This window comes from Ammodytes marinus (assembly GCF_949987685.1).
Source record: "Ammodytes marinus genome assembly, chromosome: 2".
NCBI classification, from domain to species: domain Eukaryota; kingdom Metazoa; phylum Chordata; class Actinopteri; order Uranoscopiformes; family Ammodytidae; genus Ammodytes; species Ammodytes marinus.
This window is the reverse complement of record NC_137231.1, coordinates 30,875,152-30,899,022: the sequence shown is the minus strand read 5'-3', so window position 1 is coordinate 30,899,022 and position 23,871 is coordinate 30,875,152. Positions and strand designations below refer to the sequence as shown.

General features: G+C 41.6%; 1 protein-coding gene across 1 annotated transcript in view; it reads right to left on the bottom strand.

The window, feature by feature from the left end:
* Positions 1 to 23,871, bottom strand: part of wdfy3 (WD repeat and FYVE domain containing 3) — a 96,623-nt gene that overhangs the window by 63,457 nt on the left and 9,295 nt on the right. Inside the window, exons 4-13 of the mRNA XM_080037983.1 lie at positions 23,212 to 23,445; positions 22,289 to 22,481; positions 20,102 to 20,288; positions 19,110 to 19,276; positions 14,656 to 15,132; positions 13,673 to 13,783; positions 8,960 to 9,153; positions 5,202 to 5,473; positions 4,574 to 4,771; positions 390 to 579 (exon numbers count right to left, since the gene is read on the bottom strand). Of these exons, the coding sequence (XP_079894109.1) occupies positions 390 to 579; positions 4,574 to 4,771; positions 5,202 to 5,473; positions 8,960 to 9,153; positions 13,673 to 13,783; positions 14,656 to 15,132; positions 19,110 to 19,276; positions 20,102 to 20,288; positions 22,289 to 22,481; positions 23,212 to 23,445 (2,223 nt within the window). The remainder of the gene's footprint in view (positions 1 to 389; positions 580 to 4,573; positions 4,772 to 5,201; positions 5,474 to 8,959; positions 9,154 to 13,672; positions 13,784 to 14,655; positions 15,133 to 19,109; positions 19,277 to 20,101; positions 20,289 to 22,288; positions 22,482 to 23,211; positions 23,446 to 23,871) is intronic.

Below are 23,871 nucleotides of genomic sequence, written 5' to 3'. Positions count from 1 at the left end.
CAGAGAGGGGAGTGACATGCAGAGAACGACCGCGGGTGGGAATCGAACCCGGGTCTGCTGCTGGGCCCGGCCCGGGAGGGGGACGCCTTACCAACTGAGCTAAAGGCGCCCCCATGTGTGCGTAGGCTTGTGTGTGTGTGTGTATGTGGCAGTGTGTGCGTGTGTAGGTGTGAGCGTGTGTCTGTGTGTGTGTGTGTGTGTCTGTCCGTCCAAGTATGTTTGTGTGTGTGTGTCCGTCCGTCTGTCCGTATGTGTTTGAGCGTTTATAGGTGTGTGCTTGCGGCTGTGTGTGGGTGCGTAGGTGCGTGCGTGCTTGCAGCTGTGTGTGTGTGTGTGTGTCTGTCTGAGTGTGTGTGCATGTGTTCGCGTGTAGGTGCCTCTCCCCTCACCTCTGGCTGGCTGTCGGAGCAGACGGAGGGCAGCAGGTCCAGCATGGCGAGCACGGCCCCGGGGTGAATGACCACCATGTCGGAGGAGGAAGAGGAGGGGGCCGGGTGGGAGGAGTTAGCCAGGTGCAGCTTCAGGTCTGTCACTGCTTTGACTGGGGCGGGGGGGCCGGAGGTACCGTAGTAACCATGTCTGGGGAAAAAATAAATAAAAAATAAAAATGACAATAAACATATTGTTGGAAAAAAATAAACATGTCTGGGGGCAGAAAGAAGAATCTTATTTTTATATATAGCACTCATTAACTATTGCACATGTAAATTAGAAAGGTAAATTAGCCATAACTTAACTATAACTTAAATATAACTTTCGCTAAAACTGTTGAGGGAAGGGAAAGATATTGACAAATGTTTGGTGGGTGATATCACCTAAAATTGTATATGTTGTAAAGGCAATAACCTTATAACATTTCTGAACCAATAATAACTTTTTGCCAATAATGTATAACATTATGGTTTTTACATGATTGGCTGCTACAGGACCCACACAAATAAGGAAAGTGGTTTAATAAAGATTCAAGAAGAAGACCTATCATCATAGCTCACATTCTTATACTATAGCAAGGATGGAAATAATGACATCATAAAATCAATGTGATCCTTGTATTAACACTAAGCCGTTTTAGCGCCACTGAAGGTAGCTTCAGTATGAAGTATAGTAAAAAATTTAATTAAATTAAAAAATTCAATTAAAAGAAAAGTGCCTAAATAGTTGGATTCCAGAAGACTTCTTAAATTGCATAGGTCAGTGGAAACATTCTTATCATAAGGAAGGAAATAATGACATCATAAAATCGATGTAATCCTTGTTTTAACACTTCTTAGCCGTCTTAAGGTGTCAGTCGAATACATGTGCAAACAGCAGAGAGCAGGAGATCTTTGGGGCTTTTTAGACAACACAGGCGCTTACTGCTGCTGCTGCTACGATGCTAATTACAAAGCTGCAAATCTCCCCTCAGGAGAGGAGCCGAGGTGGAAACACTGGAGTCAGCATTTAGTGCCGGAGGGGTCTGACGTAGGGCAGGAGACTAAAGTGGGCTGCTCATGTTCACAATGGCAGCCTGCCACTTTCACTGTAACTTGACTAACTTCTAAATTATTATTCTGCTGAATTTCAAGACGAGAGAGAGAGGAGTGAGTTGGCTGATGTGTGGCTACATAAGGAGCTCAAACAGTGAATCAACAAAGCAGTAGGAGGAGTTTGTATAAGCAAGTGACTGAGAGACAAGCATTGGTGGGTCAAAATTCCCTACAGCATACTAAATGTAAACATAGTATATACTTTATACTGTTTGTCTTAGTAAAGCGTATGAAAACATCCTACATACTTACTTTCATTGAGGAGTGAAATTCACAATAAGACTAGACATCCAAATATTTTTTCCAAGAATTTGATATGTATTTCCTGTTTCGTGGTGTGCTCACAAAGCTAGTTAACCAACAAACCTCTTTGTAACCATGGTTTTATGCCCACTTAATTAAAGTCAGAATATCAGATGTTTTGAGTACACTATTTAGGCCCTGTTCCAATGTACACACACACTCCATACTACAGTTTTTAGTGAAGTACACACACACACAAGGACGAGAGCCTTTATCATCTTTAATTGTTAAATGAGTTCCACCTCATGAATATGCATCGCTTGGAGCTGGTCCAGGCAGACAGACGGAGAGACTACAGAGAGGAGACTCCACATAACCTTGACCCTTATTACAGCTCAATAAATTCTAAATGTTCAAACTGTTTTTCCTTTTTCGTAAATGAAATTCAAAGGGCAGCGGAGTCTGGCTTTCATGATTTGCTTAATGGTGCAGTCAGTGATTCTGGAGAACGCTTGTTGTCAAACTACATTTCGTCAAAATCAGTGAATATCTCCTCACAATCTTTTACCTATCCGTACTGTGTTTGTGCTGAAAAAAAAAATCTGTCGTCAATACACAGCCTAGATTTTGTAAGCAGACATGTTGATAGCTACGATGGCCCTCTTTGTTTATAAATTAGTTTACAGAGCCTAGGCTGTGTATTAACGCCATATTTCAGCGCGCACACAGAACACAGGTAGCGGATCGTGAGGAGATATTCACTGATTTTGACAAAGAGTGATTTTGAAACCAGCGATCTCCAGAATTGCTGACTTCACCTTTACAATGTTGACGTGAAAAGTTAGATGAGTGTGTGATCATTGTGCCACTAGTGGGCGCTCTCAGTGAAGGTGTGTGAAGAACCAGAGAAAGGCTGGAAGGTGAGAGGGACAGTGGCAGAGCGCAGTAGCTACCTCTTCCTGGCGAGGGCCGGCGTGCCCCACGGCGAGGGCAGAGAGGTCTCGTGAGTCAGGCAGGGAGGCACCTGCTCCGCACGACTGCATGGCAACACACACACACACACACACACACACACACACACACACAAATAAACACAAACACACATGGGCAAACACACATTAACGAACACACCCATACACACACACAGTCACACACACACACACACACACACACACACACACACACATAAACAAAAACACACATGGGCATACATACGCACATACACACACACACACAGTCACACACAGAGGATAACACACACACAAACACACATTAACACACACGCCCATACACACACACAAAGTCACATACACACACACACACACAGAGGGAAAAAACATAGACCCACGTGCAGACATTTATGAACACACCCATATCCACAACAAAACAAACACACACAGTATTGCACAGGTATACATACACGCCCATTTGCACACACACAGAAACACACCCACACACACCCATTTACACACACACACACACACACACACACACACACATTTACACACACACACACACACACACAGCCGCGCAGATGGGCCAGGCCGAGGAAGATGAACAGGCAGACAGCACCAGAGGTTAGAGGAAGAGAAAAAAGACAAAGAGACAAAAAGAGGGAAAGAAGCGGTTAGTGGAAAAGCTGAAAGGAGAAACAGGTTCAGAGAGCTACAGCTGGATCACATGCAAGACGCCAGCTACAAACTACACACACTAGACACACAGACATATACGGTGCTGCTTGAAAGTATGTGAACCCCTTGAGCATTTTGGAATTTTATTTATTTTAACCATTATTAATTATTTTTTTATCAATACCAGTATTTTTTCATATGAAATAACAGATGTTTGTTTATCAATTCAACATTCTTCTTTTCCGGAAATCAATTGTTAAAACAGATCAAACAAATCATTTGCCAACTATTGTATGTGCAGAAGTTTGTGAACTCTGAGCTGCATTGCTAAAATCGAGCAGGTAAACACAATCAGGTGGGCCAAATTGAGTGATGAAATGGACCAATGTAATGGTAGATCTTAAGGGAAGAAATTGGTATTCATAAAAATGTATGATTAAGGGTTAAACTGAATAAAATTCCAAAATGCTCAAGGGGTTCACATACTTTCAAGCAGCACTGTAGTGGTGTCAAGGTCACCAGAGACTTCAGTTTTATACACAAGTGGACTGGGTTAAAGCCCCATATGCGTTTCATCGTTTTACAATAAAAATATTCTTTTGATCGTGACCTCCAGATGGTGCACACATGCACACAAGAAAAAAAAAGGGGAACAAAGAAGTGTATATTCCATGATTCAGCAGTTTGTTTCTTAAACTGCAAAGGTCAACAATTGAATTCAAAACACACACACACAACACAACATAACGCATCCCAGCAGCCAACCGCAGCTTTTTTGGGGTTATTCTGACCCACAATCCACTGCGCAGCGGACGTGACGTCACATCGAGGGAGGCTCGGAGCAAAACCTACTAGCAATGCGACGGATATATAAACAAGAGGCAAGTTCAAGGTGCGATGTTATGATGAATATAAGTAAAAGTATTTCCCAATTGTAGCATACTGCATGCTAACCATCTACTTCTTACGCTCAGCTGTAGTATGTAGAGTAGAAAAAAAGAAAGAGTATGTGATCTGGAAAGTGTGTCTTGTGTGTGTGTGTGTGTGTGTGTGTGTGTGTGTGTGTGTGTGTGTGTGTGTGTGTGTGTGTGTGTGTGTGTGTGTGTGTGTGTGTGTGTGTGTGTGTGTGTGTGTGTGTGTGTGTGTGTGTGTGTGTGTGTGTAGTCCACTGACCTGTCGAAGGAGTCTGTGGCCATCTTGTAGAGGTAAATGAAGAGCTTGCTGCAGTGTTTGAGCGTGGGACAGACGCTATCCCCGGCGCAGCCTCCGGGGGCAGCCTCGTCCTCCAGCAGTCTCTGGAAGGGCTGAGCATTAGAGGGGAACACGCTGGTGGCTCCCAGCTTCTTAGTGTCTGAGAAACAGCCCAGCAGCCTGGTGGTGGAAGGTAGACAAGGAGGTGGTTTAACAAGAGCTAAGGATTGGTTTACACCACATATCACTATCGACACACACCATTAAAAGCAAGAAAGTGAATTGTCTTTATTTCTTTGAACTTTGGACATTTTGGGCTTTCATTCCGGTGAAATTTAACAACTGAATTTTGGAAAAAAATCTTTTCTTCTTTCTCTTTAAATAAATGTAAAAATGATACAAATAGCTAAAAAAGAAATGTTGTCCATTTATCAATTGTTAATGATAACTTTTTCCAAACTTAATCATTTAATTGTATGGTTTAATATGTTTGAGACAAGTGCTAAAGATCCTCGGTATGTAGGAATGCTTGAATGATCACCCATGCATTAAAAAAAAACTTAAGTAGGCCTGTGTGTCTATCTCTGTGTGAAAGCAATCAAGCTCCTACCTCACGGCGTCGGCCAGCTTCTCGTACTGGATCTCGGTGCGGAAGAAGTGTGAGTTGGCGGGCTCGTAGCGCATGGCGGCGGTGAGCGTGCAGAAGACGGTGTGCAGCAGCTCAAACACCTGGTTCTGGTTGACGCGGTCCCAGCCGTGACGCGGTGGCTGACACAGCGAGCGCTCCATCGCTACCAGCAGAGACGTGATGTAGACGAAGCCGCCGACCTTACGGAACACCGTGCGCGTCCGGTGGCTCTCGCGCAACACCGCCAACAGAGCCTGAAGAAAGAAAGAGGAGAATAATTAAAATCCAGTAAGATATCTGCAGTTACAAATGTGCAAAGATTTTAGAAATCGCTTCATCCTAGCCTGAGAAAAGGCAGAAATAGTGTTTTATGGTCTCACTGTCTCGCAGTACATTTTAGCATGTGGGACATCTCACACGGTAAGATGTAGGGTTATGATTAACATAAGGGAAGACTGAGGAAAGACTGAGGAAAGAAAAACCTAATTCATTATATTATAATAGCGATTTTTTTATGATAGAACGCCGGTTCCTTATGGTTGAAGTACTACCCCTTAAAGTAACAGTATTTGAATGTTTTTGTACATTGATTCCCCCCCAGGTACATCAGTTGTTGCATAATTTGTCAGACCATTAAAATATATGTCTTACAGCCTTCTGTTTCACTTTCTCTGCATATTTTTAACACACTCTTTATTTCACTTACTTATTTTTTCCATTTTTCTTTGCTCAATTATTCTCCCATTGAGTTTTTTTGCAGCTCATTCAGTCATATCTGTATTCATCAACTCACTTCTTATGTTGTAGCGAGACATATTTATGAGCCCCTCTGGGTTTTACTCTGTCGCACTGCAATGACTGATATTTTTTTTTTCCCCCGCTACATTTCTCCGAGTGTTATGGTTTGCATTTGCATGATGTAGCCTAGACTGTTACATCAAACTGTAGCCTAGATATGAGTTTGGGGACCTAGAAAAACAGCCCGGGAGCTTAGAAATGGCTGTGACAGGCAAAGTTTTTTAATTAGCAAGCGAAAAAGCGGAGGATGTGTCTGGGATGGGAAAGCTTTTGACTGAGGCAGGTGACGTGGGTGTAGGCGCACGGGGAAGGAAAACAGGGCTCAACTTGGAAGTTCCCAGCAATTTTAATGATGCCTTCAGAGGGAATTCCTGTCAACAATTGAGTTTATTTTATATTATACATGTTGGAAGGACGGGACAAAATTAAATTATACTGTATGTTGTATTATTTGGGAACATGTATATATGCTGCCTGATGAACCAGATAACACTATCAGTACCTTATTAAAGAAGAACACAACAACATAGGAACAGTTGAAGAATATCAGTATAGCACCCGCCCCATAACACTAAGATTGCATCATTTGTTATGTATATACTGTTCATTATTAAAATAACTATGATTAGAAATATAAGTACAGCTTTAAGTACATACTGCACCTGACAGTGTTTTTATGACACACTTGATTCATCACATTTTATTATTTCACTAAATCTCACTGTGAAATGTTCATGCCCTTCCTTTGTTTTTGTTGTTCTCTGCTAATTAATTATCTGATGAAATATTGCTAAGATGAAATTCCAACCATGCAAGAAATTCTCTGGTCGAAACCCTAAACGACAACACTATAAAAATGTGGTTGTATGGAATTATGGGCGTGTTTCAAAAAATGTCTTTTGAGTTCCAAACAAAATATCCTACGAACTGTCAACAGAACTAACAGAAAGAAAAAAATACTAATCCATAAAATAGTGTCGCATGATTTGACGATATAAACCATGAGATCAATAAAAGTTTCAGTGAATTATTTGCCTTCTCCTTTATACTGTGGTAGCTTTCCTTTAATATGTTTGGGTGTATGGATCACTGTGGGTAATTTTGGAAGTGGTTAAGCAAGGTATTTAATCTAGTGGAATAGCCTCGAACAAGACACTTCCATCAATTAAGACAAAATACATTTTGAGTTTGAGGTCTAAAAAGCTAGTGAAGCTAATCTCAATATAATTTGTTTAAGAGTACTATTTCTAAGCTCAAAAATTAACTCCCATGCTCAAGACACTTGACCAATTTCCCATAAAACATCATCATTAAATATATATTATCATCACATAAACCTATACCCATAGAGCCTGATAGTTAATTTTCATCCATTTTGCCCAGAATTACTATTGGAATCATGGTCATTTAACCCAAAATGAAAATAGCAAAGTCACTGTGATAGTCCCAGACATAATGACGCATCTCATTGGAGGAAGACGGACTAAAAGAGAAGTTAAAACTGTTATATGTTGCCCGGGGTGACCCAGCTGTTTCCTGCCGCAATAGAATACTTGCAGAATCATCACATTTTTATTTTATTTTTTTTAAACCAATCACAGGATGTTAAAGACTTCCTCTTCCTGTTCGCCACTATGGGAAATTACCAGCAGTCAGTGTGTGTGTGTGTGTGTGTGTGTGTGTGTGTGTGTGTGTGTGTGTGTGTGTGTGTGTGTGTGTGTGTGTGTGTGTGTGTGTGCGGGTGTGTGTGTGCGTGTGTGTGTGCGTGCGTGCGTGTGTGCGTGTTGTAGTAACCCTCAGTGTATCAGCTACAACATGTGCTAGTAATACTTAGGTTTGTGTGTTAACTCTACCAGCCTTGAAGATTAGTAGCAACATACCAGAGTTTTTGACTGTGGCCTCCTGAGAGATTATACGGTTCAATTTGCCCTTTCCCACGCCTAATCAGTTTAATATTGAGATTAATATTTGTATGTATCTATCAATTTAAAGTAAAAAAATTTTATTTATTTTTACTCAAGCTGGATTTATGTGGTAATTCTTTGCAGTTTTCCTAGCGGGTGATAATTGAAATCCCTTGATGAGTGAAAATGGGATGAAAATGGCGGCGGGTTAATCCAGCCAAAGCCTTTCGCTGGCGTGAGATTTACTTTGTCTGAAGCAAGTGGAATTGGAAAATGCAATTATGACTCAGAAAATGAGACCGCCATCCTTTCGTGTGTGTGTGTGTGTGTGTGTGTGTGTGTGTGTGTGTGTGTGTGTGTGTGTGTGTGTGTGTGTGTGTGTGTGTGTGTGTGTGTGTGTGTGTATATATATATATGCCTTTATGTGCACCTTAGACTTAGTGGCCCCGGTTTGAAGCAATTACTGTAGGCAGGGCTTCAAATGCATATTGATTTTGTTTTTGGTATTACAGGCTTTCCTTGCCTTAATGTAGCGAGTGAAACTGAAGGTTTTGTTAATGCTAATCATCGTCTTTTTGAAGTTCTCTTAAATACACCAGAGTTTATCATTTTGAGTTGACAAATTCTCAAAAAATCAAAGATGTATGTCTCGAAGACAAAAATTAAAAGGTGCAGCGATTCTGAAGAACTTTGTTGTTAAAATCACTTTTGTCAAAATCAGTGAATATCTCCTCACGGTCTGCTACCTGTGAGTGAGTGAGTGAGTGAGTGAGTGAGTGAGTGAGTGAGTGAGTGAGTGAGTGAGTGAGTGAGTGAGTGAGTGAGTGAGTGAGTGAGTGAGTGAGTGAGTGAGTGAGTGAGTGAGTGAGTGAGTGAGTGAGTGAGTGAGTGAGTGAGTGAGTGCGTCATGTGTGTGTATTGTCCTCCTTACCCTCAGTGTGTGCGTGTGTGTGGTTGTGTGTTGTAGTTACCCTCAGTATATCAGTTTTGAGCGCATGTGTGTGTGTGTGTGTGTGTGTGTGTGTATTATCCCCTTACCCTCAGTATATCAGTTTTGAGCTGCAGTTCGCTGGAGGGCGCAGAGTGCATGAGCCCGAGCAGCGTCCCCATGTCGTCGTCCCCGCTGGGCGACAGCACCAGCTGCTGGATGATGAGCAGGGCGTGTTCACGACACTGACGGTACTTCACGATGTTGTGAACGCAACGCGCGCCGCCAAACTCCCGGAACAGAGCTGGAGGAGACAGACAGACAGACAGACAGACAGACACAGACAGGCAGACAGACAGACACAGACAGGCAGAAATTTAGTCTGTGCGAAAATGTACAGCCCCAGAAAAAATTAAGAGACCAGTCTGGATTTTTCTTCAATCTTTATCTCTACATTACTTATTGAAACTGATCTTAATCGCAAAATGTTTTATTGTGAATTTGGTAGAAATGTTGTCAGTAGTTTATATTATAAAACAAAAATGTCCATTCTACTCAAACTTATGCCTCTAAAGAGTAAAACAAGAGACACTGAACATTTGGAGCGGTCTCTTAATTTCTTCCAGAGCTGTATGTTCAAAACCCAAATATTTTTTGATTTACAATAATATAAAACAAGAGAAAAGCAGAGAATGCTTGTTTCTTAAATTAGCATTTACATGATAAATATATTGCTTTCATCTCGGCCATTCATTTGTCAAATTATTGGTGAATCACAGGTTGTTTGGAACATAACAAGCATGTGGATCAACAGTGGAACAATGCATTATGCTGCAGCAATGGTTAAGTTAAGTTTCAATGCTAAGTTTAAAACGTGTGCACATGTCTCCAGCCGTAACTTTAGAATCCGTTACCCATTTAAAGCACAGCTGAAATCTTAACCCTCCATTCAATGGTTTAGTCCAAGAACAGATGTGAGATACTTGTTAGTAAAATCAGGACTGATGTCTGTCTGGTTTCATTATAGAGTCTATTTTAATCAATTTCATTTTTCACCATTGTTTTAGAGCCTTTAGCTGGTTTGTAAGATGAGTGGATTTATGTTGCAGGGAAACCGAGTGAGATAAGTGAGCTGTTTTAGCCCCTGTTGTACAATTGACTGTGCAGTAAGTTGACTATCACAAGATTTCTTTTGGCAAGAGTTTTTTTTGTCATTGAGACTACATATGTTGTGTTTCACCATGTGTATATTGGAAAGTCAATGGTAAAAAAAACAAAATGATTAAAATCTTTTCAAAGCAATTGTTTGTTTGTGACGTAGGTGAAGTTCTTTGTTCATCTAAACCTAAATATAACACTTCATAAGAACTCCAACCCAGAGCCTGTTGCATCAATCGGAAATTTAGTGAAAGCATCATGCTGTGATTCTCTGACGAAAGCGAACAGAAAATATCATCAAGGACGTAGAGAGAGAGAAAGAGCTTTGAACTGTCAGTGTGCAACCTTTGTGACTCATCATATTTCTACAGCTGAGAGGGACTGACACACGCACACACACACACACACACACACACACACACACACACACACACACACACACACACACACACACACACACACACACACACACACACACACACACACACACACACACACACACACACACACACACACACACACACACACACACACACACACTCCTTGCAAAGCGCTGTAAAAATACATACACACAAACAACCTGCCACGAACACGCACACACACACACACACACACACACACACACACACACACACACACACACACACACACACAGACACAACCTGTGGAAGGTGGCCCCTGATTTGATCATCAGTGGAAAAATTTGACTGTTCCTCGCAGCTACTTTATTTGTAAGGAGGTTTTATGATATCACACTAAAACACAATTAACAAACGTATAAAGAAAACTCTTCTTAAGCCTTACAGAAATAAAAGTATTGAGAAGAAATATATAGTGTTTTTAATTCAATTTTATTGAAGTTTCACTTTTTAAATCAAGTCCAATCGTTGTTTTCTTTTTTGAGTTTTTGTTGTGGGAGGAAACCGGAGCACCCGGAGTAAACCCACGCAGACACGGTGGAAAATGCAAAGTCCTGAGACTGACCCTGAGTTCCAATACCCATACCTCCCTACTATTTAGTATGCCAGAAAAAAGATTTAGGATGTCCCAATTCATGCACGTCAATTGTAGTATGCTGATAATACATAAATGCCCCACTAACTCCAATTGCATTTTGAAGTATTCCTCTTTATTCTTGACATTTTTCGACATAATGAAAAAACAAATCAGATAAGGATTTTTTTTTCTCTTCTGTAACCCTAAAACTCTTCTGTACTTAAGTATGTAGTGTAGTAAAAAGAAAAAGTATGTGATTTGGAACGCAGGGACAGAAACCAGTTTGCTTCTGTATGTGAGGACTAGATACTGAAGCTGTGTGCTGCCCTGTGGACTGATATGGACAGCCTGTGGTTGTTATAAGGCTGTTTCTGTGTATTCCTACGCCTGCTGCTTATATTTGCGGCGGTTTCTAGGCGTGATAGCCTTCTTGAAACGCCTCCAAAGAGAAGGCTTTTCTTGCGCTTCTCTGACCTCCTGTGTTGCCTCTCCTTGTGGTTTCCTGTGGAGGGTTAGGGGGTCAGGGGTTAGGGTTAGGGTTAGGGCCATTTTCAGTGAATCTTGGGAGCCCCGAGTAGGCTTTAGGGCCTGTTCTGCGGGTGTGTTGTGCTCTTTAGGCGGATTGTCGACCTCTGGTGCTTGCTGGTCCTCCACTGGTGACGTATCGGCGTCTTGCATTTCGGCGTCTTCCTTTAAAGAACCTTGTGTTTCCTTAGGGGCTTTTGGTGTTGGTTTAAGAGGACATTGTGGTGTCTTTTCTTCCACTTGTACTGTTTTTTCTGCGTCTTCAACTCTATTATCTAGTGGTTCTTTACAGGCCTTTTGCGTTTGGGTTTTCAGGGCTTCCATTTTTGATTTATCGGCTTCAGGATTTTCAACCTTAAGTGTCGGCGCGTCTGCCTCCGTCAAAGGCTCTTGGATGGACACTTGTGGTGGTTTTGGGCCCCCCTGAAGTGTCTCTTGCGCCTCTTGGTTTTCGGGACTTTGTGTCTGCAGCTGGACGTCCTCTGAAGCATCTGCGTTTGTGATGCCTCCACAGTTTCTTGTCATGTGGGACTGTGGGGCGGCTTTTATATCGAGCTCACACATTTGGAGCTTAAATTTGTCCACCTTTTCCTCCAAAGCCTTATTCAGCATGGTTAAGTCTAGGTGTTGGTAGAAGACCTTTCTTAAGGTCCTCTTATGACGGACCTTAAGCTTCTCCAGCTCTTTCATGAGGGCTTGGTTTTCCCCTCTTAGCTCCTGAATCAGCTTCATATCTTTGATTGCCGCATTCTTAAACAGCTGCTGTAGTTGCTCCAGTGCGGTTTCAGTGCTCTCAGGCACCTGCACAGTATCCTGAGGCACAATGATGGACTTTGAAAGGCTCATATTTGTGAGTCCCATTCTGAGCTCTTGGACCTCCGTCTCAAGTTCTAGCCTCATCTTCTTCTCCTCCCTCAACCTTCTCCCAACCACCTCTAAGTTGGACCTTTCGATGGAGATCTCTTCCCTGGCCGCCACCCGCATCTGGATTTCCTCTTGAAGTCTTGAGGTAGTTTTTCGCAGGCGCTTCGTAAGGCGTTTGAAAGAGCGCTCCATGTCCACAGCCTGCGCATGTTGGTAGGCAACCTCTTCCAGATTTTGGACATCCACAATCTGCTGGTGGATGTCCCCAGACTGCCCCACCTCTTGCACGGGGGTCTTGCATTCTGGCTGGCTGGGAATCACCTGGTCCTCTTTACTGTTGCTGCCACTGCTGCCTTCTTGCAGTAGGCCTTGGTAGCACAGTTGTTTCCAATTGTCTTCGGGAGGTCCCATCTCCTGTTCCACCATCAGGGCCCAGCTCATGGCACCTGATGGGGATGTCTCCTCCGTTGAATTGTTCTTCTCTTCCATCGTTGTTTTGAGTTTTAAAGTTAAAGTTCTAAAGTGTGTTCGGCACTTGAGGTCTCTGGGACAATGTGCTTGTCTCAGGTCCTGTCGGTTCTGAAGTGACTGAGTCCTTGGTAAGTTCTTGCAACAGTAAACATTCTAAATGCCTTTGATGTCTGTGTGACATCATGCGATATATTACTGACATCATCATCTGTGACATCATTCTACCTCCTAGAGTTCCATTCCGGTTTTTTTTGCCAACATTCTATGGTTAATTCCTTTGATCTAATGGAATGATTAAAGCCACACCCTGTTATCTAAATGTGAACAAAATGGCCACCACACCATCAGCATTCAAAACATCGAATCAGTCCCATACTTATGACATGGCACAACATCTATATAGAAATGCGCTATGAGGACGTTTATCTTTGGGCTGCTGTGGTTTAAAGTGACTCTTGCAGATTTAAAAAGTGTCATGTATAAAAAAATTCAATAAAAAAAGTATAAAAGTGACAAGTAGGGACACTTTTATAGTGCTTTTTGGCATTAAATATTTATACCGAGTCTGTAAATTGTCATGCCCTTAAATTGTAAATTTTTAATTTCTTAGTTAAATGTATATGGCACGTATGAATCCTGATTTGAGGGTTAGGGTTCACACACACACACACACACACACACACACACACACACACACACACACACACACACACACACACACACACACACACACACACACACACACACACACACACACACACACACACACACACACACACACACACACACACACACGCACACACTCTTACCTGCATTGGTGTTGGTGGTGTTGGATCCCTGTAGCAGCACAGTGAGTGTCTCCATCACCAGCCAGGCCAACTGCTTCTGCTCCTCTGCTACCGTGTTGTTCTTACAGTCAGCTGAAGATGGATGGGAAAAAAATGTTTTGGCATTAGCCGGCATCATGACTGCATTAATTACACAAAGTGAGTGAATAACATTATCAGAATAATCAAGGGCATGCGCTAAACAATTGAATTTTTTTTACAGTATATTTGAAGAAATTAGAAAGTAACTTTCAGGTCCTATTACGGTAGTTTCGGGGGTCAGAGTAGTAAGGCTTGGGAGAGCTTTCTGTGTGTGTGTGTGTGTGTGTGTGTGTGTGTGTGTGTGTGTGTGTGTGTGCGCGTGTGTGTGTGTGTGTGTGTGTGTTTGTGTGTTTATTTTGTGTTCTGTACTTACTTTCTGTATATTTATGTTAATGACCCCCTCAAAAGTGTGATGATTGGTCTCAAGGGTTTAATCCTTCCTAATAAACTAATCCTATTCTGTTCCTTGATTCAGCTCGGTGCATTTCAGGTCAGGCCAGATCGACAGGTTCATTATCTACAGGCTAAATGGATGTAACCACAAGTCAAACAGACTGTTTTCTTTAGGTGTTGGACGTTACGCAATTTGGATTTTTGCATTGACAGATAAGATTAAAACTCAGGCAGCGCTGCTACTACTACTGAAATAAGTCCAACCTGAGTGCAGAATGATTAGGATCACTTTTTGATCCAACAAGAAAATACATCAAGAAGTTCCATTTTACTATATTTTGTGTTTAGTATATATTCACATTTTACTTTAGATCTATTAATTCGAAATTCCCATTGGACAGCTGCTAGGCCACTGAAAAAAGTTCTTACAAATAAAATCAAGGTCTGATAAATTATACAGCCTTGTCGACTCTGCTCATTTTCACTATCACAAATAGATAAAAAAAATATTATCAAATAAAGCCCCTCACCTTGGTCATTATTGTGTGGTTGCTGCGTGGCCGGGTCCTTGAGCAAGGCAGCGTACTTGTGCAGGAGGTTAACCAGCACCTCCAGCAGTCCCACCTCCCTCAGCACGTCGCTAAACACCGCATCATGTCGGGTTAGCTTCAGCAGCGTGCGCACCGCTACGATGCTACACGCGTGTGACGTGCTCGATTTGAGCAAAACACTCACACTAAACAGTTCCTTGCAGGGGACGTAGTTTAAACTAAAAACTACAAACTCCAGGAGCTCAAAGTACTTGGTTTGGGCCTCGGGGACTTTGGCCACACGGTCAGAAAACTGAGAGAGTGTGTGTTGAGACTCCAGGATGAAGTAGTTGGCGGGTTCGGCCAGGTAGATGTTCCCGATCGCGTCCAGTAGCATGCAGGCCAGGCGGCTGGTTTTGGCCTTCAGGAAGGCGTTCTGAAGCACAGAGAAGGCCTGGATGTTACGCACTGTGTGGCCTAGAGACATGGGAAAAGGAAAGTATTCATTAGTATGACAATGACTATTATACTGAGACTGCACTTATCATAAGGTTAAGGCGAGATACAGCAGGAAAAACTCAGGAAATTTTGCAATTTTGCTTCCATAACATGTCTTCCTCACTAGTATAAAATAAAATGTCCGACGTGTACTATATAGTGTTTATTAGTGTTCTTACTATAAATTGTCTGTTTGCATCTGTGTATGTTTCCAATACAACCTTCTTTAATGGCCATTATCTCAACAGTAGTTTTTTTTTCCCAATACAGAAATAAATCTCAACGTCTAAAGCACTCACTAACTAAACTTTCCATAATCATCTTTTGCACTATTATATTTTTTATAAAGCAAATATATGCATAATTAGCAAGATATTGAACATGTTTCATGTTCAACATTTCTCAAACCATCACATGACAATGCAGAAAGTGATTGTATTGGCCTTGAAAGCTCTCTGGCTGAAGTGAAAGCAGACATCTGACACCGCTTCTGATGTTACATAAGACCAGAACAAAATGCCTCGAAGGTCCATGAAACCTAAAGAGCAGTAACAGCGGCCGGAGTGACACTGAAAAATAATCCTGTTCAAAAGCAGTGCTGGTATGGGTAGGGGAATTAGGTAGCTTCTCACAGCTTTTCTGACTTCACATAGTCCAGTATGTGCTTAAAGGAAACCCAAGACCCAGGAACAATGTTGTCTCTAATTTCGTTAGCCTCATAGCATAATTGCCTAAATCATATTTACTCAACTCTACTCTACTTTTACCCTATTCTACATCTACTTTATAACCCTTAAAATATAACTTAGGCAATTATGCTATTAGGCTAACGAAAAGTAGATGTAGAGTAGAGTAGATGTAGAGTAAAAGTAGAGTAGAGTAAATATGATTTAGGCAATTATGCTATGAGGCAAATATTTGCTTTAATATGGCAGCACTGCAAAGTCAGGGGAAAGTGTACTGTGGTAAAAACTATCAGGAGTTAATGGGGTAATTTAATTTTCTAAAAAGTTGAAGTTCGAAAGAAAACTTGTATCCAGCGTTATTATAACCTTCCTTAGTTAAATGCTTGGCTGTCCCTATATTATTTGATGTCAGAATGTACTCGTTAGTTAGTTTTATGGAAAAAGTCCAATGTGTTTGAGGGGGTAAATATTGCAACAACAAAAATATGTTTTTGTAATTCAAATCAATTTAAATACTGTAGTTGGTGCTACAGCCCCTGGAAAAAATTAAGAGACCAGTCTGGATTTTTCTTAAATCTTTATCTCTACATTACTTATTGAAAATGCTCTAAATGACAATATTTTTATTGTGAATTTGGTAGAAATGTTGTCAGCAGTTTATATTACAAAATCAAAATGTTAATTTCACTCAACATATGCCTCTAAAGAGCAAAGCAAGAGACACTGAAAATTTGGAGTGGTCTCTCCTAATTTTTTTCCAGAGCTGTATATTCTTAAGTAGGATTGTAAGGAGAGAGACAGCATAGAGCGCAGGAACATGAAGGATGGATGTTTTCTCTGAACAACACTGCAATCACAACATGACCTCCATTTTGGGGATGAGTAGCTAACACAGAATCACAAACTATGACTCACTCGTGGGAACACACATTCAGCACAAGAAAAGTGACACCAGTGTGCGTCATCCCACACAACAAAACACACACACACACACACACACACACACATTCACTGAAAATGTGGCAGGCTAATTAGGCATGTAAGCGGACCCTCACACCACGATGGCTTCTGGTAATGACTTTGCACACAGCTGGAGCCGTCATTAGAATGGTAAACATAAGTGTGTACTTGTCTGTGTGTCTCTGTGTGCTTGAGAGTGTGTGTGTGTGTGTGTGTGTGTGTGTGTGTGTGTGTGGCGGAGCTCGGCTGGTGTGTGAGGTTAGAAAGCTGTCACCCAACAGTTGGGTCGAGGTGACAAGCCAAAGTATGACACTGTACAGCAACTAGAAGTGTCATGTCAACATGTCAAGTGGAAAAATGTCATCAGGTGTGCTATCGCGAAAATGTAAATGATTGCTCATAATAAAGTATTAAAGGTGGAGTCAGTGATTCTGGAGATTGCTTGTTGTCAAAAAAATGGTTGGGAAAAATCTTGGAATGTCTCGCTCTCCGAATATATACATGTCCTGTACTGTGTGTGTGCTGAAAAAAATTCAGTGTTAATAAACAGCCTATAGGCTCTGTAAACGGGCACGTAGCTTGCTACGGTGGGCCCCCTTTTGTTTATATACCCATTGTTAACATGCCTGGTTACAGAGCCTGGGCTGTGTGTTAACACTGGACTGTTCACTGAATTTGATAAAAAAAAAAGATTTTGACAACAAGCATTCTCCAGGATCGTTGACGCCACCTTTAAATGGTGAAAGGCGAAAGAGCGAGGAGCCAGAAAGACACACACACACACACACACACACACACACACACACACACACACACACACACACACACACACACACACACACACACACACACACACACACACACACACACACACACACACACACACACACACACACACACACACACACACACACACACACACACACACACACACACACACACACACACACACACAGGAAACGGAAGGTCAATGGGGACAGGTTCTTAGGCAGCAGAAGTAAACATGCTTCAGAAGACAGTTGTGTGAAGCACTAAAGCAGCTCCGTCCCTGGACTGCAAAGAGCCCATTAGTATGCAGGAGGCTCGGGGCATTCATCTACAGCACTGTGACAGGCAGGCAGACGGCAGCAGAGTTGCCATGGTGTGTGTGTGTGTGTGTGTGTGTGTGTGTGTGTGTGTGTGTGTGTGTGTGTGTGTGTGTGTGTGTGTGTGTGTGTGTGTGTGTGTGTGTGTGTGTGTGTGTGTGTGTGTGTGTGTGTGTGTGTGTGTGTGTGTGTGTGTGTGTGTGTGTGTGTGTGTGTGTGTGTGTGTGTGTGTGTGTGTGTGTGTGTGTGTGTGTGTGTCTCTCTCTCTCTCTCTCTGTCTCTGTCTGTGTGTATGTGTGTGTATGTGTGTCTCTCGCTCTGTGTGTCTGTCTGTCTGTCTGTCTGTCTCTCTGTCAGCAGGTTAAGCTTACTGGGATCAGCCAAGCATCAAAGTCATTTCAGGGATTAAGATCTTGCCGGGGAGATACGGCCGCCACATACATGACAGAAGACTTTTCCACAAAGTAATTCCCCCTCTTGTTTTAAAGGCTTCGGGGGTAAACCGAGGTTGATGGGACCGTGGAGATTTAAGAGGAGATTTTTTTTTTGTGATCAGAGAAATCACTGGGTTGTATCCTGGATGGAGGAAAGGCTTTTACGGTCACAGATAAACTGTCCCTGGGCCCTTCTTTGGATGATGACAGTGGAGGATCATTTTTTACAAGGAGAGGCACTTCAGCATCAGCGTAATACACTTTCACCCTAGCTGTTACATCTGTAAATGGCTTCAAACAATGTCAATGTACCACAAGGTTGGCTATACTATATTTGTGTCTTTGTCAACATATCTCGTAAAAAAAAAAAAAAAAAGTAATGTGTAATTCTGCTTATTAATTGTTTGTGGTTTGGTGCTATTACATTTAATTAGGACTTTTCACTTGGCTCAGTCGGATAGATCTTGTAATCGAGAATCTTAATGAAATAAGAATAAATTGGCTGCAATCGACATGGGATAAAATAATAGTTTCCTGTCATTATGTAGGAGACAAAAGAGTACTGGACTTGAATAAGTAATAGACGCTGACAAAATGGCAGATCACTTCAAATGACCATATCATTGATTTTTTTTGCTGTGTTTCTACAACTAATTAATTTCGTAGCAAAGCATTATTTCAATGTCAAGTCTTTCCAAGAATTGTCCAACCACTAGCACTACATGTCTATCTAGTTATAGAAACAGTGAGTAGCAGCTGATGAATGTAAGGATTACCTAGCGTTGACCCACCTTTCCCAGAGGGCTGTGGGAGGACAAAGCCGGGCAGCAGGAATGGGGCTCCGGTTGTCAGCCCGGCCGGTTTCAGCTCCGTCACTCCGTATGTGGTCAGACACGTGACCAGGTTAACCAGGTCCTTCAGGGCGTCTTTTGATTCGTCCTCCTTGGCTTGTTCCAGTCTGGAGAGAGACACAGAAGCCAAATAAAATCAATCAAATCAGTTTTATTTGTATAGCCCAATATCAAATTGACAATTTGCCTCAGAGGGGTCTTTACATTCCATACAGTATGACACCCTGCCCTTAGACCCTTAGCTCGGCTGAGAAAAAAACTCCCAGTAAAAAAAAAACCTTTATCGGGATTAAAAAATGTAGAAACCTAAGGGAGAGTTGACAGAGTAAGGGATCCCTCTCCCAGGACGGACATCATGCAATATATGTCATATGTATGTATATGACCAGATTTTTACATGGTAATACTAAAGTAAAATCTAAATAAAGCTTGTATGAATTAGGCTGGGGTCGGTATCAGGTGTCAAGGTATACAGCCCAATGTTCAAACAACACACTTAAAGGTGGAGTCAGCTATTCTGGTGAATGTCGGTTGTCAAAATCAGTAAAAAAAATCTCCTCACGATCCACTAGCTGTCTGAACTGAGTGTGTGCACTGGAAATAAACGAGTGTTTATACACAGCCTAGGCTCTGTAAAATAAAGATTGTGTTCAGTCGAAAAAATATATTTTGTCGTTTACCCAGACATTTCAAATTAACACATTTGGGAGCTGTAATCGCAATACCGTGATCCCGCCCAAACCAAATCAAAAACGTCAGAATATCATACAACACACTCAATGGATGATAGGCTACTGAGATTGTTCGAGTCACCTGGCTGACGCGCTTGCTTTCACTCGACTTGGCTTCCTTGTGTTGTCAATAACCATCATGGAGTGTCTTCTTGTTTAGCATATCATTAGTGGTAGGACTGAGATTTTGAAGGAGCGTACCTGAGCATGAGGTCACAGAGGAAGGCGTAACCTTGACACATCCTGAAGTCGTCCAGCAGCGTCTGGGAAACGTCACTGGAGTCTTTGAGGAAACAGGAGAGACCAGCGAACATCTCCACTATCTCCAGAGGGGACAGGTCGTCTGACTGCTGCATGTTCTGAACACACGTGCCCAGACACTCTTTCTCTGTGGACGGAGGAGAGGAGGGCAGAAGGTGTCAAAAAAAGAGGGGAAAAGAAGGGATTTCTTTCTTTCTATCTATCTATCTATCTATCTATCTATCTATCTATCTATCTATCTATCTATCTATCTATCTATCTATCTAGCCATCTATATACAGTATCTATGAAGTATGTGAATTGATGTGTGAAAGAAAACTTGGAAATTACTTTCATGAAACTTGTTCAAGTTGTAGAGATGTGCATCTTGAGGGTTGGACCGTTACGTTGACTGTTAAAGATTACTTATGGGTTTCATGCGATTCTTTTTGACTAGTACAGTTCCGTCTGCATTAAAAGGAGGCGGTCTAGCCTCAGGATTGTAAAGGGAACTGTAGCTTTGTGCCATTGTTTCAGCCAGGAACATTACAAACGACACACATTTCCCCCATTTATTTTACAGAAACGGCTTTCTGTGAAACCATGCTACTTTTTGATGAATCGTTTTTGAAATGGAATAGTTGACGGATGAATCCTTCTATCAAGTAGGCTATAACATTTCAAAATGAAAGTGTTATTATTTGAAACCCTTATAGAGCCAGACATGTTTACATATTGAAGCATATTTGCATACTGTTACTAAACTAGAGATAGCATAAATTCTCTGTGTACAAGTCCCAAAGTTCAATTCTGTTTAGCTAAACCGCAAATCCAGCACATTCTTCAATAAGTGATTTTGTGAAATCAGTGTATGCAGTTGGATGACGGGAATCCAAAGAGCAGCAGCAGAACTTCCTCTCGGTTGACAATGACCAGCAGACTTTTCTGAACGGCTCGTCTGACTTGTTTCAGTCTGTCTTCTTCCCTATTTGTGTCTAGTTTTATACGAGTTTTGGTAAAATTGGTTCTGCAATACGCTCATGTTGGCGTTGAGGTGCAGGAATGTCCTGTCAGTAGTGAAAATAAGGAACTATGTGTATATTTTTTACATAAACAATGGAATCATAATATATTTTGCCTTGACACTTGAAATATTTTTTTGTTGTCTAAACTAGGATTGCTGTCACATAAATCATAGTATTGCAAGTCTCACCGCAAGTTGTGCAATCCTGACAGTTTACAAAGTTGCCAAAACAAAACTGTAAATTCTGTAGAATTTTTTTTTTATGCTTTAAAAATGTCAGTAAACAACATTTTCGTTTTTTCTTTGCCAGTTTCCTAACTATCTATGCATTGTTTGTCACTAAGGTGCATGACATATCATTCACTTTATTTGCACTCTTCTATGTGGATACCAGAGCATGTCCCTTTTTTCATGTGGCCAACTGTGTGTCGAATTAACTCCCGACATTTGGATGAATGGATTGGATTGAATGGAACCTAATTTAGGTTAGGTGGTATTATAACATATTAAACAAAATGCAACCAGGTCTGACCAACACACAACCACATTTAAACCATCCATGATGCATGTTGATACTGTGCATAAATAACTAATACACCCACACATGACTCCAGACGTCCCACTAGGGTTGCAAATTTCCGGGAATTTACTTAATTTATTGAATGGATGGGGTCAGACAGATGAGTAATGTTTTACTCAACATTAATCTTTTTAGTTTTTCAGTGAAATTATTGATTGTTCATAAAATAATCAAAACTTATAAAATAAAAATAAAAAAAACTTGATAAAGTTCTACTTACAAATACATCTGTTCAAATGTAATGTTTTTTAATGTTATTATTTTGCATGGATGTCTGTCTGCCTATGACTAAACATAATGTTCATATGTTTACATTTATGTTTGGATATTAAGAAAATATATATTTTAAATTACCGCCATTTCATTAATTCATATAATTACCAAATTTGAATATCCCCAAAATTCCAGAGCGAAAGTTCTCGTGGAAAGTTTTCCGGAAATGTAGCGCAAACTTTCCACCCCTTTGCAACTCTACGTCCCACACACACATGTATATTTACCGTGGATGTATTTGACCACATTTAAACAGTTCATATGTACTGACCGTGGATGTATTTGACCACGTTGACGCTGAGGCCGTGTCTGGAGATGGTGGTGAGCACGTCCCCTGCGCTGCGTCTCCAGGGCAGGTTGTGAGGCGGACACCACGACGTGATGGCGCTGAACAGAAGCTGCAGGTCGTCCTTCTGCGCCAGCTCCTCCGCCGGGGACACAAAGGTGCACAGCTTCACCAGGATCTGAGAGAGAGGGGAGAAGACGGGGAATTAAGTACAGCTCTTTAGCCTGTCTGATATATTTTACCTGGACAAAGACTAAAACAAAGGTACACAGCTTCACAAGGATCTAGAAAGAGTGGACAAGATATTAACTCCAGCCAAAGTTATCCGCTTGCAAAAAGGCCTTCCCAAGTCTTGTATCATGGAGAAAGAAGAAAAGTTTGTTTAATGTGCAGTTTGTTACTGGTAAAATTAAAATTAAAATCGCCCGGATCTGCAAGGTTAGGCAACTTTATTCATATAGCACATTTTGTAACACAAAAGCCAACTCAAAGTGCCTCACAAATCAATCAAGAATGATTGTAAACGGCGGGAAATTAACTACAGCCCAAAGTTAAGGCTAAAAAAATGAAGCTGCTCGCAAAAGTCGTAGCTTGTTGCATGTGCCGTTTGTAACTGGAACTAACTGAATAACCAACATATAATTTGCTGATGTACTGATTCTCCACACAAGCTTTGTGAGACAAATTACCAAAATGTGCTTTTGTGAAGTAAAATTCAAAATTTCTACATCATGAAATATGTCCTTATCGTCTCTTTTTGTTGATTTTAGCATCGCTTTCAACCGAAAGTGGTAGTGTTTTTACACCACCAGCGCCTGCTGTCATAAAGATATTTGCTAGCTCGAGCCAGTGCCGGTAATCGCTTTGGATCTTAATGTACATTAACACCTGTCTGGTCTTTTGTTTACCTGGACAAAGACCTTCTGTAGCAGGGCCCTGCGGTCGGCCAGGGGCAGCTCCTGCTGTGTGTGTCCCTGTGCGGGGGTCTTGTCCTGGGAGGCCGGAGGGGGTGGTGGGGGTGGAGGGGGCTGGGGAGGGGGGGCCACCGGAGCCTCCGCCATGTGAGGAAGGTCAAAGAACAGGTACAGGCATTTCACCAGCGTGGACGGGACCGACATAGTCGTCATGCAGTCCACCGTTTTCTGATGGCGGGGAGAAAGTGAAAAAAAAAACAGATTGTAAATTATATTTAAGAAATTAAAGGTGGAGTCAGCGATTCTGGGGACCGCTTGTTGTCAAAATCACTTTGTCAACATAAGTGAATATCTCTTCACGATCCGCTACCCATATGTATTGTGTGTGAGCTGAAATAAAAGCTGGTGTGATACATGGCCTAGGCTCTGTAAACAAAGGGTTTGTTAACACTGTTGTCCACTGTAGCTAGTAACATGCCAGTTTACAGAGACTAAGCTGTGTTTTAACACTGGATTTTGGACTAGACAAGAAGTGATTTTGACAGATTTAAAAGAACTAAAAGAGCTTAAGAGAAAGACCTAAAACCTAAACTTGAACTCCAGAGCTGTATTCAAATTCACAAACAGATATATTTAGACCAGCTGCACAATGGA